The sequence below is a fragment of the Anser anser genome, assembly GCF_964211835.1.
Source record: "Anser anser genome assembly, chromosome: 5".
NCBI classification, from domain to species: domain Eukaryota; kingdom Metazoa; phylum Chordata; class Aves; order Anseriformes; family Anatidae; genus Anser; species Anser anser.
The window spans coordinates 34,761,008-34,775,296 of record NC_139725.1 but is presented as its reverse complement, the minus strand read 5'-3'; the positions used below and the strand labels follow the sequence as shown (position 1 = coordinate 34,775,296).

The 14,289-nt window shown below is 40.3% G+C and overlaps 1 protein-coding gene and 1 long non-coding RNA gene across 3 annotated transcripts in view; one reads left to right on the top strand and one right to left on the bottom strand.

Annotated features, from left to right (window-relative positions):
* AMBRA1 (autophagy and beclin 1 regulator 1) overlaps positions 1-14,289 on the top strand; it is a 131,684-nt gene that overhangs the window by 38,461 nt on the left and 78,934 nt on the right. For both annotated transcript variants that reach the window (XM_083839455.1, XM_083839456.1), the window contains exon 9: positions 646-828. In XM_083839455.1, coding sequence (XP_083695581.1) covers positions 646-828 — 183 coding nt within the window. The remainder of the gene's footprint in view (positions 1-645; positions 829-14,289) is intronic.
* On the bottom strand, positions 2,633-14,285 carry LOC310900866. The gene is made up of 2 exons (XR_014585432.1): positions 6,519-14,285; positions 2,633-5,930 (listed from the first exon to the last, which is right to left on the bottom strand). It is a non-coding gene; the product is annotated as an uncharacterized lncRNA (long non-coding RNA).

Sequence of the window (14,289 nt, the reverse complement as noted above, 5' to 3'; positions counted from 1 at the left end):
GCCAAGTTCTGCTTGTGGAAGGATTAAGAGTTAATTGCAGAGGAAAGTGGGACTCAGGCTTTTAATCACAGTGCTGCTCTTACAACGTGTAGTGGATCTAATGAAATTGTCATATGAAAGCCCTACCGTTTGGATTAAAAAATATTTAAAGCTGTTTCACCCTTTTTCTGACTTGATACTTGGTGGTGCTCCCATTAAGTACCCTTAAAACACTACCACCTTTATTCAGTATTTATCTGAACACTGCTGCTCTTTGGCATTGATAGCAGAGTTTAGATTGGGAGTGGGCTTGATTCTTACCAGGGATGCTTGCTGGGATTAGTTTTGTGAACTGGTAGTAAACGAAGAATGGACTCCAGAGACTCCAGAGAAGAAAACTCTGAGCTGTGGGTGAGGTTTTTGTTTACAGGTACTCTATAGTACTTCTGTTTGCAAAACAAGGAAGTCACGTGGGTGTGAAGAGTATAAAGGGAAAATTGGTCCTACTTGTTTTCTTTATTCACACTGTCTTACTCATGCATAAAACACAAACAACCTATTTTGTGATATGCTGCTACTGTCCTGGAACCTGGAGCTCCAGAGGAAGAACAAGGCTGGCTGTCATTCTATGCTTTTGTAACAAATGCCTGTCTCTCTCTTGCTCAGGTTGTCTCCTGCTGCATATTATGCTCAGAGGATGATTCAGTATCTTTCCCGGAGGGACAGTATTCGACAGCGCTCTATGCGATACCAACAAAACCGTCTCCGCTCTTCCTCCTCCTCTTCTTCCACTTCAGAAAACTCAAGCCCATCTGTAGAGGGAAATGACCTGGAATTTGAAGATTTTGAGTAAGTGTGCGTGCTGCCTTGCCCTCTTGCTACTGCATGTTGTCAGCACAAGACTACTTTGTGGCTTCCTGCTGCTTAACATGCAAAGACATCTCAGGCTTCCTGTAGGAACAAGATAAGTTTGTCATTCAATTAGTCATTCAATGAAAACTGATTGCTACGCATGGATCTTGTCATTTCTGTTATGAAAAGTGAAAGAGGCTTTAGGCAACCTTTGGCACATCAGACTATCTCAACCAGATTTAAAGGACTGGTTAAACAAATGAAAGGAGAATCTTGTCCTCTCATGGAACTGATGAGGAGCCAAGAGTTTATTAGAGCTTTCAAGTCTTGAGACAGAACAGGAGCTCCAGAGAGGCTTTGCTGGACTTAGTTGTTTGATCTAAGGCTATGAGAGACAGCCAGCATGTTCTGTTACTTTTACTTGCTGTATCTGCACAACTTTGTCAGATAAGCTGAAGTTTCTGGGATTGCTTTTTTGGAAGACTCTGTGGTTGTGAATCTGTGTTAAGGCTTAATTTCCTGTAAGGAGAGCAAATGGCCTCTAGTGTCAAAGTGAGGAATGGCCCTGCATCCTAACCTTAAAACAGTGCTCCCGTAAGCCACTGTATTTCTTTCTGAGCAGTTCTGACAAACTTTTAAATCTGTTCTTCAACATCTGCTTTTGGACTTTGAGGTACCCAGCGTGATCTTAGTGAACAAACTTATAGCAAATCCTTTCCAATAAATGGTATTAGAGTAATGGACTGTTTGGATGACATGGAGACCAAAAGCTCAGGCATTTAGATTAAAATCAATTTTAGCAGAAAAGGGAATATGACCCTTCAAATCTGTCTTCAATCATTGCCTTTAAATATGAGATTTTTCCCTTAGTACTTCAAGTATTTCACTGATTTTTTTTTTTTGCCCCTTTGTATATATTGATCTTAAAACATGGGCTGATTCTGAGCAAGGTTATAAAAGTAATCTATGAAGAGCGTGTGGTAGAAAGCCATGTTTGACTGAGAGGAGCTGTGAGCCCCTCAAAAGTCTGGACTCTTACGTTGTTGCAGCCAGCAGAGGATGCTGTCAACTTTGCTACTGCTACAACTTTGATGTTTGCTTGCTGCAGTGGCACATGCTTGATTGAGATTGCATGATGCTAAACCTCCAAGCTCCGTGTCAGGGTGAAGTCCCTTTATGAAGGACACTGGTAAAACTAACTATCCCCCAAAAAAAGTATGATGTTAATCCCTTTCTAGCTTTACGTGGTGGTAGAATATTATTTTTTCTGGAATATTGTTCTGGTAAGCTGTCATTTCATGCTTTGGCAATTAAATATTCAAAAGTACAGGATTGAATGAATGTCTTCCCCTGTTGCTGTGGCCTTGTTTGTGTAAGATGTAAATGAAGGAAGATAGTGCAGAGTAGTCACTGGCTAGTAGATTTTCCCAAGCAGCTTCAGGCCTGGAAGAGCAGACGTGGTGGTTGCTGGGCCAATTTTGTAAGGCGGGTACTTCATGAGCACAGATCTTTATTTCTTGTGTTCCATTCCCTTTGTCTGGGGCTATTTGTTCTGTTGGGAAAATAAAAGCTGGTAGGTTTTCCATTCACAGAGCAAGGCAAATACCTGCAGAGAAGTGTGCTCCCCTGCAGATAATATTCGCACAGTGAGAGCACCCAGTCAGGGAAGCAATTCAATCAGCCATGCTAAGGTTGTCTTTCATTTCATACTGAGCAAAGACGAATGTTTATTCTGTACTGTGCACTTGCTGAATTTGTTGGCTGAATATTTCGTACTGAATTCTGATCTATGCATTCAAGACATTCTTTTTCCTTCCCTACTTCATTATTTCCCCTGATTGCTTAGAGAGAGCTGCTGTGCAGGGTCCTTTGAGCTGGAACTTGTCTCATGATTCGTTTGATGTCTTCTGTTGACACTTCACAATGGAATCTCTTAAAAGGAATAGAAAGAACTCTGTATGACTCCTGCATCGCTTCATTCTTGTATTCTCACCCGAGAAGGGTCATGTATCTCTTTCTTGCCCTAGTCTAGATGCTCTGTTTTGCTTGTTTCTCTAGATCTTGTGCATGACAGCGTGTTGCTTCTGTGTCTAGCTGTATGCAGCTCATGCTTTTCTCCTGAAATCTAATGAACTTCTATTAATGTAAAATCAATAGCAATTTGCCTTTGATGCTTTATCTTTCTAAACTGGTTAATGTAATAGGTAAATATTCTCTCTTCTTTCTCCTGATTTCTAGGAAAATGAAAGGTGGATGTAGCATTAGACGACAGGTACTTTTACCATATATAAAGCTGTGGGTGAGGAGCAAGCCCTGTGCTTGCTCAGGGTGCCCGCCAGACAAGCCACCCTTAGCTCTCATCTTCTGTGGGGTTTTGAGGTTTCCTCTCCTCTAAGAAGAGGAGATACATCTTTTCAGCTTTGCCTACCTGATAACCTAGGGATGTGAGCAATATGTTCTCTGTGCTGTGTGTGTGCATATGGCCTATGAAGTTAAGCTAAAGCCTCTATTCCTGTGTGCCAGTCTCTTGATGCCATTTTCTCCAGAATGCATGCAGTTTCTCCGGGATCTCGTTTGAATTCATTCATAAATACGTTTAGTTTGTGGCAGACAAACACTACAGCTATTGCTAAAAATGTGGAGTAGAGTGTTTTTTATAGGTATTAGTAATATCCTTTCATTACACCAGCTGCTATGGGTGGGGAGAGGAGGGAGACACAAGCTATACCTGTATTATTTGGTCTAATAAGATATTATCTCTCTGCATGCGCTGCCTGTGTTTAACCTGTCACTGTTGTCATCTCAGTGCTTATTGAATACAACTGACAACTGTAAACTTAGTCATGTCTGCATGAAAGTATTTTATACAGGCTGTAATATATATCCAGATTGTAATATTAGGTTATTAACAGATAAATTGATATGAGTGGGTTTTTTGGTTAGCTTTAACAGAATTGCAAGCTAAAATGAAAAGGCTTCTTGTATTGTGGGATGAGAGTCTGAGTGGAGAATGACGTCACTTTATTCTTCCAGAATAACTGGTAAAAACAGGTTCTTTGTAGACAAGCCATAGATGTTGAACTTTATAATTTCAAGGTCTTTTCAAGTGTCTTATGTTTGGAACACATAGTAAGTTTAGATTTATAGAGCTTAACTGTCTTTTAACTCCTTCAATATGTTTGACTGGGTTGCTTCCAGTGACCTTTAGTCTGGAATAGTGATGATGTTGGAGACTGTGGATGGTGCTTCTAGGACTCTTTAGTTATTACATGCTAATATTTTTTTCACATGTAATTCTAAATATGGGAAAGAATACAGGTTCTTCAATCTGTCAGACTGAAAACCAGATATGTAGAGCGGCACACCACCTTGTTGTCTGAAAGCCTTGCTCAAATCCTTCACTTCAGTTCCATAAAGGATTTCAAGCCAAGGCTAAAGCTGTGGCTTTGGCTGACTCCTCTATCTGCTTTTGAGAGTAGGCAGCCTGGTAGAATATAGTTATGAAGGAGATTGGAGACTGCACTTTGTTCACATCTGCAGCTTTTTCCCTTTCTATCCTTTCTCTTTCCTTTCAGGACAATGTGTGTTGGGGTAGCTCCATTCAGTTCTGTCATTGTCACAGAGTAGGAAGGTCTTCACTGTGTTGTCTCTGTACAGCAAGAAGGGCTTCACCTCGCATGCCTCAGAACATCTTTCGGTGCTTTATCTTTTTGATTTCTTTTTGAGACATTCCTGAGCACCCAGACAGAGAACACGAGCACTGTGGACACTGTTTTGCTGAGACCGTGATGGATGCTCTCTGCTAAGCAGGAGACTATTTCCACAAAAACAGATGGTGAAAGCTGTGGAAAGCTTACAGGGTTCAGGGTGAGATTGTTTAGCTTTCTTTGTCAACTTTAATCCTTTCAGTTAAGGCATTTTCTGGACTTACACTTGCGGTTTCTCAGATGGGCATCTTGCAGGGATCTCTTCTTCATTAGTGAGAGTATCCACGGTGTCTGTCTTCTGCCGTTCCTGGTTTCATTATTGATGCTGTCTCAGCAAGTTTCCTCCAATAGTCTCTTGCATTAAAAGGTTCTGCAATTGAAACCTGCCAGTTGACTGACACTTCATTGGAGCCGAATGTTTCACTTTTGGTTTCTTGAATGTGACTTTAGTTTATTTTGGAGGGTAGCATGGTAGATGTTCTTCCCCTCTTCCATACGTCAAGTGTTTGTGTCAGGAATCTGTTTTGTGCCATAGTCAGTGCTCTGCCTCAAGCTGGCATTTTGGTTTAACTTATTTTATATATTAAGTAGAAAAGTTCATGGCTAGCTTGCTTAATGGCCCAGGTGGAAGGAGATCTTGTGAAGTTTTGAATGAAAGAGGGGAGAAGGGTTTGAGAAATATTTACTGAAAAATTTTTTTTCCTAAACTTATGAAGGAATTCCATGCTCGTTTATAAATCCAGTTTCTGCCTTTTCAGTCTGTCTCTAGATTTTTATAGTTTGCTGGAGATATGGAACAATTAAAGCACTAATCTGTAGAAATGTAATCACTTCACAATGCACCTGCTGTTTTCACTTAGCACATCAACTACTGAGAGCACACAGCAGAACTGACTTTTTGTATTCAGTCGTTCTCTTTACTGTTCTCCTTTACAGCTGTCCACTTTGCATTAATGTATTTCAGAGAACTTTTTCCTTCCTGTGACAACCTTCAACTTCTGCAAAAGAAACTCCGTAAAGTAGCAATCTTTTTTTTTTGGCAGTAGAAAGGAGAGTTTACAATGGCTAAAGTTTTTCTGAGACCTGAAATAAGTATGGAGATTTTGATCTGCAGCTCCAGAACAGCAGCTAAGAGCAATTCAGTCCTTAAGGAGAGAAAAGTGCAGGGAATGCAAGGCATAAGGAAAAAAGGTTACTGTGTAGTGTGACTCTATAGCTTAACCTGACACTTCAGGATGGATGGGGTGTCACGTGCTCGATTCTGATATGTTGTAGTGAAGGTTGGTAAGAGAGATGACTTAATCAGTGATCACCTTTTGGTGTAGTGGTAGAAAAGTAATGTATCCGATCCGTGAGGTTTATTAAAGCAATCAGACTTTTTTTTTTTGTTTCCTTCTGTCCTGGTTCCAGTTAGGACAGAGTTAAGTAGCTCATAGTAGCTGGTAGGGTGCTATGTTTTGGATTAGGATGAGAAGAGCGCTGATAACATGCTGATGTTTTAATTGTTGCAGAGCAGTGTTTACACCAGGCCAAGGACTTTTCGGCTTCTTGCTCTGTCCTGCCAGCGAGCAGGCTGGGGGTGCAGCAGGAGCTGGGAGGGGACAGACCCAGGACAGCTGACCCAAACTGGCCAAAGGGGTATTCCATACCATCTGACGTCATGCTAAACAATATATAGGGGTGGCTGGCCGGGGTGGGGGGCCGGCTGCTCGGGGATAGGCTGGGCATCGGTCAGCGGGTGGTGAGCAATTGCATTGTGCATCACTTGTTTTCTTACACATTATTATTGTTAATACTATTACCATTATCACTATTATTATTATTATTGTTATTATTATTTTCCTGTCTTAATAAACTGTCTTTATCTCAACTCACAGGCTTCACTTTCCCGTTTCTCTTCCCCCATCCCAGAGAGGGAGGGGGGAGGGTGAGCGAACGGCTGTGTGGTGTTTAGCTGCCAGCCGGGTTAAACCACAACACCTTCTTACTGATCCAGATGAGGTTACTTCTTAAAATCCAGGTGTTTGTTTGAGGTTAACAAAAAACATGGCAGGAGGTGGGAAAATAAATAAGGGGTCTAAGTGTCACTTAAATGTTGATGGAAAAAGATTTTTAGGATCTTTGCACCTGTGGAAAAAGCAGTGATTTCTTTCTGGAAGTCTTGGATGGAAAGTTTGTCATCTGTCTCTCTTACTTGACCACCTACAAATAATATTCTTGTTGGTGTCTTGTTACGTGAGTTCAGATAAAGGTATAAAAACAGTATTGTTATTAGTTGCATGTTAGCTGCCTTTGTTGTTATTTTCTTCCCTGAGCCCTTTTATCTGTGCTTTTGATGCTGTCTCCTCTGCTTCTGTTTCTCAGCTCACATGGCTCAGCCTTATTGATTTTGATGAAGATGGACCTTCTTAAAAGGACCGTCTTAAAAGTGGCTGAAAGCCAGATTGAATTTTGTGGAACTCGGTGGTCACTTTGTTCTTTTTCATGCTGGTGTAGGTGTCTGGAGCAGTTGGCACTGGGACATTGTTTCTAGATACATAGCAATTTATGTTAATTATATTCATCATCTTAAACACAGTTGCAGGCTAAGAATGCTAACAAGTCCAGGATGAATGGGAATGAAACTGAACCTACTCTTTGAACTTCACTTTTCAAGGATTAGTGAGTGTCTTAGTTCGGCTTATGATATACTTGTAGTAGCCTGCAGCTTCATTTTCCTTGTTCTTTTTATCTTTATCTTTTGTGACAGTCTTTTATATTCTCCTTATCTTGGTCTTAATGTCTAATAATACTGCCTGATGCAGTGACAGGGAATGACTATTTCCTTGGAGTAGCACTGCAGGATATTGCTAACCTCTCCAGCATAATACTGTGTGACCATTAAGTCAGATTCCAGTGAGGCAAGTGTGGTGGTGAAGGAATGACTGCCTTTTGGAAGATGATAGTTGCCAGAAAAGCTCACATCATGTTCCATACTGTATGTCGCCTGGGCTTGTGGAAGCAGTCTTGATGTCAAGATGGTACCCTTTTTTTTTTTTTTCTGCCACTTAAGCTACTTAAAAGCTGTATTCATTGTTTTCCTTTGCTTTTATTTTGTATCTGTGAAACTCTTAAGTCAAACAAGGTCACCTCGTAAGTGATGTCTGGTGTTGATGAGAGTGATTAGGAAGCAAGCTGTTTTTAGTTTGTTGCAGGCTATGCAGAGCGCAGGCAGTGGTTAGCATTCTGCAAGCCTGTAGACCTGACAGATTAGGGTTGATTGTGCAGTTATGTTTTCATTTCTGTTTCTCCTAGAAGAGCAGCATTGTGATGGTGCAATGTGGTTGGGTTTTTGTTTCGTTTGTTTTGTTAGTGCTTGCTTCTGACGCTTTATTCCAGTATGGAAGTCCGATGGGGAAGCTGATGCATCTTTGCTCTACAAACTGTATTCAATTAGCACCAGATGAAGTTTACAAGTGATTAGAATTAGCTATTGTGGTGCCTTCCCTTCTCACATTCATGTTTGAATGCTTGAAAATGCCCAGTAAATGGGTCTCAAAGGAAAGGTGATTGTAATGTTGGATGCTCTATTTGTTTTTATAAAACATTGAATGCTAGTTCATATAAAACGTAGTATGGTAGTTCCAGGCTGGGCAGCAGGGATTCTCTACCTTTGTCTGGCTTTGGTTTGTTGTCCAAGGATTCAGTGTAGCTATGGAGCATATCAGCCTTGTTCTAAAAGGTGCCATCTATTTGCAAACCCCCCACACAGTGAGATGATTAGAACAGAAACAACTGGTGCTCTGCACCTAGATAAGAGCAAGTGCTTCATTGTGATTCAAAATTAGTCTTTCTCTGAAACAATTAATCCTCAACATTTAACAGGCAAGCGCTGCTGTTTCTCTTGACCAGGTGATAAATCCTCTCTTATGTGATGCTTGTCTGGAGCACTTGATCTTCTGAAGTACCATTTTTAATCTTGTAAATACATTTCCCCCCTGAACGGCCCTCTAAGAGGTAATCAAGGCTGGAGGTTTTGTTTCCCTCTGGTCAGGAGAGCCATTAGTAACACAGCAATCTGCAGCACTACTGCTGTTTTATAGGAAGTTTTAGCTGATAAATGCATAAAAGTTTTCTCTGGTGTTCCTTTGAAAAAGCTGTTAGTGAAAGACTGACATTGAAGCCTTCAAAAGAATATAGGAGAATAGAAAGGCACCATGTCTTGAGTGACTTACCTAACTTCATCAACTACCATATTAAGTAGCTGCGTTTCAAGTCTATTCTTCTAATTCCTGTCTCTCCAGCTGGGCAACGCTGCTCTTTCCAGTTCCTCTAATGTTTTTATTCTTCAGTTTTGTTGGGCTTCCACTGTTACACCTGGGAGTCTGTTCTATGGTCCAAATAGTGCTAGGAAAGGCTTTTTGTGTGGCTTTTTGCTTAATTTTTTTAGTTCTTTTTTTATCTGCCTTAATTACTTCAATAATGGTCATATCCTTCAAAGATAGGTAGATTAATGTATACCTTTAATTTTACTAGGTTATGCATATTATTTTAATTCTGTGTCTTCATCCTTTTAATGTCTGTGGACATCAATACTCGTTACCGTTTTTGATATGCCTAGTGCTCCTTCCTTACTTATTTGTACCTATGTGTGGGGAAAAAAACTCTGCTCAGAAATAAGTCAGTTGTTTTGAGTCTTTTCTGTTAAACATATTCCTATTTTTAGGTGAGATACTGTTGTTCTCAGAACCATAAGTAGGGTGGGCCCCTTTTCCTAACATTGAGTGTTCAAATTCTCCAAGACTTGAGGATCGTGAATAAAATAGCATCTACTGGGTGGAAACTCCATGTTTTGAGAGACTCGTCTTACTGATCCAGGAGTTGTTACTCTGACAGTGCTTTCATTTCAGTCTTCTAGGGTAGCTGTACCTTACTGAAATATTCAGAATGTCAAGGTTTTGTTTATTTTGTGTTTATTTCCCAATTTTGAGAAGCTTATTTCCTAGAAACGCTCACAGTGTTCCCTAACCTCATTTGCAGGAGATACTCAGGATCTTGAAAGATCAGGCAGAGAAAAACAAAAGTTCTACCATCAGGTGTTTTGCTGCTCCTCTCTTGTAAAGCTAGTAGTAATTTACTGTCATAGTGCTCCCAACACTGTGCCTCTTAGTCATCAGTAATGGTGCCAGAAAGTAGTTGACACGTTCTTAGAATCGCTAGCAAACATAATGTCCCCCCAACTTTTTTCTTCCTTCTGCACCCTTCATGGAAATGTAGTACGTGCTTTGTCTTGTCCTTTGCAGCTCTTGTCAGAGCACCCTTCACAGGATATGTCATCTGTTTCAGTCTAAATCCGCAGACAATCCCGTGAATTGCAACGTTTCAGGATCTGTTTCTTCATGTCCAATTATGACATCCTCCATGTACCCTCTGTAGAGGATCTGGGGTCAGAGTTGACCAACCTTTAGAGCCAAATAACTTTGTTTTCTTGTAACCTCATCTGAGCTCCTGATGTGATGTTTGTGCTACTCCTGCCCTCCTGCTGTTTCCTCTGTGGTAACCTCCTGTGGTCTTACACAACTGATAGCAAGTGCATGGAGATGCCCGATGTTTGAAGTACTAACGAATTATTTTTTTTTGTTACATCAGTGGTGTTGCATCAAAATCCAGTTTAAAGATATTAGCAGAAGCCATTTAGCAGTTATTTCACATTGGAATTAAGTGTCTAACTTCTGCAATAGAAATTGATTTAGTGCTTGATTGGATCACATGAAACACTATAAAACGCTGAAAATATGGAACAATTGGCTTGGTCTGGCATAATTTGATTCTTTTGCACTTGCATGGCTTACTGGTGCTGGCTCTGATAATTAAATGGCTTTTCAAAATGGTCATTGTTGACCTAATTCTGTTGGCAGTGTAGTCAGTGGGAGTTTTAATGTTGACTACAGTGGGAACAGTTAGACCAACAGATTGCATTAGAAATCCCATGCTGTGTGTTTAATTTCACTTCCTAATACAACAATCTCTAAATATTAAAGACTACTCTTGCCAAGATAGAGAAGCAGAACATAGTTGTGTTTTTTCCTTTTCTGACTATCTCGGCTATCTTCTGTATCCACTCAGTTATTAATGCAGTAGCCAAGTTACTAGATGAAAAAGAAGAAAGTGACCTTTTTCTCCAAACTCTAGGATGCCAAGCTTTGCATCTCTAACTGTTTTTACAACCATCATTTTCACTTGATTGTATCTATGTTGGTCAAGTCTTTTTTCTCAGAAAGCAAACTAAACAGTAGCAGAAAAATACCAGGAAGTTATCCAGTTCAGGATGAACTTTCATCCTTCTTGTGTCCTACTGAAGCTCCACAAACCTTCTTGAATGTATCGGAACGTTTCTTTCTTTTCCTGCTCCATTCTGTGTTTGTGTCAATGCTATTTTTCTCCTACCAACTCTTACTCTCTGTATTGCTGTTTCGATTTGTCCCACGCTGGTATCTAAACAAGTTATGAATAACCTGAATTTGGGCCAGACCCTTAAAGTTAATTTGACCACTTGTTGGTTCTTGCAGTTTTCCTCCGGAGACAAATTATTCTGTTTGCTAGTTATGGTATTAAGTCTCCCTTGTAGCCTTATGTACTTCTTACTTCTGATTCTTTCCCTACACCTTGCTCAATGGATTGCTTAGTTCCTTCACTGTTTTTCACGGAAGTTTCCCAGTGCCATTCATTTTTGCTGGTGCACTTATAACAAAGGATATTCCAAGAGATTTTTTGGCCTTGTTATAACACTCACTGTCACACATTTGTTTCACTTACTTTTGCAAGGAAGCTGTTGGGTTGCTTTACAGAAGAAGCTTATGTACACACCTGCTGAGGGATCTGCATTTTCAGGTTATGTTAATTAAACTATCCACTGCAAATCATTAGCTAAATGAGTCTGTAGGTAGTTGACACTACACAGAAAGTAGAGCGTTTGATCTTCACTAGTACTTCAGAGAACTTTGTCAGAAGCTTTTTGTTTCTTGCAGGAGTGCTTCACTCTGGCACTGCAGTCGTGCTAACATCTGCTCTCCTCCCTCTGTCAGCAGGCTGTACGTGGTACAGAAATAACACAAAGTGCCACCCATCTTCACTGATCTGTGGGTTTTTTATTTTCCTTTTTAAAAGGTGCAGAAATAATCTTCAGCTGGTACCAGGGTATTATCAGCTCTTCTAGCTTTTCAGCAGTAGATGCTTAAAAACACTCTTACATGGCATTGGGCATAGGAGTTTAGATATAAATGACTGTAAATCAGTGATTCAGAGTAATGTTTGGTAATATGCCTCTTTCACACAGACAGTTAAGGGAGCGAATCTTACGATTCCATTATGGTATGTACAAATTTCAGTGTTCTCACAGGTTAGTCACTCTTCCAATTCCTGTTGTTTGAATTATAGGGTGTAGTGGTAGTTGGGGGGTGATTTTTATTATTATTTGTTTATTAAGGGGATGTTAGAAAGGGATTACTATCTCTTGAATTGCTAGAGGCTCTCTGCCGTAATGAAAACTGAAGCAAGTCTAGTCTTTTTTTTCTTTCAGGCTTTTTGTACTGGGGGAGTGTATGGATGGTGAAAGGGACAGTAAAGGAGTTCTCCCATCAGAAAGTCTAGTTCATTAGGCTGTGTGCGTCCTAAAATGTTTTTTATGGATGCTAAGAGCTTTGGCTAGTGGCATTTTAAAAAACTCAAATCACTTGCTTAAGGTCTCTTGATTTGTGCTATGGGAGAGTTTGCACCTTACCTTTTTTGTCTGTCTGCTAGAGCTAATTCCTCATTCCTTTTGAAAACTGCTGTAGAGATTCTCTTTAAATGGGTAATTCTGCAGGGTGTAGTCCTATTTTTGTTCCTACTGTCATTATTTATCCCTTTCAAAAGCATCTTTTAATTCTAATGTCCAAAGCAAATGTAAACCTTGAAAACCATTTTGTTTCTGTTCTCCCAGGGTTGCATATCAGCATAGTTTAAAAAACTGCGATGTGAACTCATAAAAAATATATATATATTTCTTGTCTGACTTTCACTGGCTCTTAATGTGTATGGTGGGATCTCGAACATGACACTTCTTTTCCCCTTTGGCCTTTTCTCTTTTATCAGGAAAAGTTGATATGTCAGCACTTGATGTTTCAGTATTTCTTCTGTTACTGATCTGTTCCCTAATAGGGTGGAGTGACAAAAGAAGAGCAGCAGCCTTTACTTTGCTAATTTCAGGAACCCTGTTGGCTTCACAGAAACCTCAGGGAAAGGTACAGCTTTGGCTGTGAACTGCAAATGCTGTGTCTGCAGTGGGAGGAGAAATGGAAGCTTTTAGCTTTGATTCAGGTTAGGTTTTGGTGAAATAGCTTGAAATGCTAATGAACTTTGCAGAGCAACCTCTGCTCTTGTGTTCCTGGTTCATGAAGTGTGTGGGAAACAATCATGCAATGGATTTTCTTCTCAGTGCATGTTTTTTGCTCTCAGACTCAAAGGAAAGGGGGGGGAACACCACCACCAAAAAAAAAAAAACCACAACACACAGCAACAAAACAAACAACAAAAAAACCCAAACCTGATGACAAGCACAGCTTGCTGGAGTCGATTAGGAATGTGCTGCTGATGTGTTGCGTAACAAATATTTAGTTTTCTAGTGATTCTAAGGCTCTGCAAGTAATATTCTCCCCACAGCTGCCTGGGAAGGAGGCAAGTAGAGCTGCAGTCAGATAGAGATCTAGAATCCAGGGATAACAGACTTTCTGCTTGTGCAAGGTCACACAAATTTCTGGGTGGAGTAAATCTTTGCAGAGATCTGTTTCAGAGCTTGAGTTAGTGATGTAGTTTCATTATTTTCCTTGCAGTTTTAGGGCTGTATAAGTACAGATCCTCTGTGACCTATCAATGCGGCACCATGAATTTTGCTTCTTGGAGGTTTTTCAGTCTGGTCTCCTGCTTGATGTGGGGTTGTTATTGCCAAAATCAGATTGTCAGCCATGTCAACTTTGTCTAGCTCTGGCTTGAGACTTCCAAGGTTGGCAATTCCACAGTTACGCTGGGTAACCTATTCAGTGTTGCACTGTCCTGGGGAAGAAGGCTTTCCTGTGTCTACTGTAGGAAGACAGATGCTAGACCCTTTCACCTCCCCCAAGGCACAGCTGGTTATTGTGAAACGGAGTGAGAGGTTTTTGAGAAGCTATGGTTTTGTCTGATAGCATCACCTAACATTCCTGATTTCACTGGAAAAGCTTGTGAAAGGTGAGATATATCTTAGGCTGTAATGGCACTTCACCTGGACCTTGAAGGAGGGAGTTCAAAAGGGTAGTTTGCAGATGATGTTCCTTTGCCAACATTCCTGGAAATGAACAAATGAAACTTAGCAGATCTCTTTGACCAGCAGAAAGTTTTTGTCAGGACTATGGCATGCTTGCTTTTTCTCTCACAGTCCAAATTGTAAGGTTTCTGGTTTATTTGCGTGGGTACTGACACTAATTTATTGACTGATTTCCTCAATAATTTTGAGGCACCCTCAAACAATGAGGTAAGTGTATGTTAGGCTACCTGCATGCAAACCTATCAGGAGTGTTTGGTAGAGTAAGTTGCATGAATTTGGAACATAAGCATATGACTTATGCAAGAGAAACATTAAAAGTCAGTCAAGAGGAGTAGTTGACATTATCTGTGTGGGTTTTTTGGTTGGTTGGTTGTTTTCTGGATAATGTTCCATTGTATAGTATTTTTAATGTGCAGTATTTTTTGTTTTTCT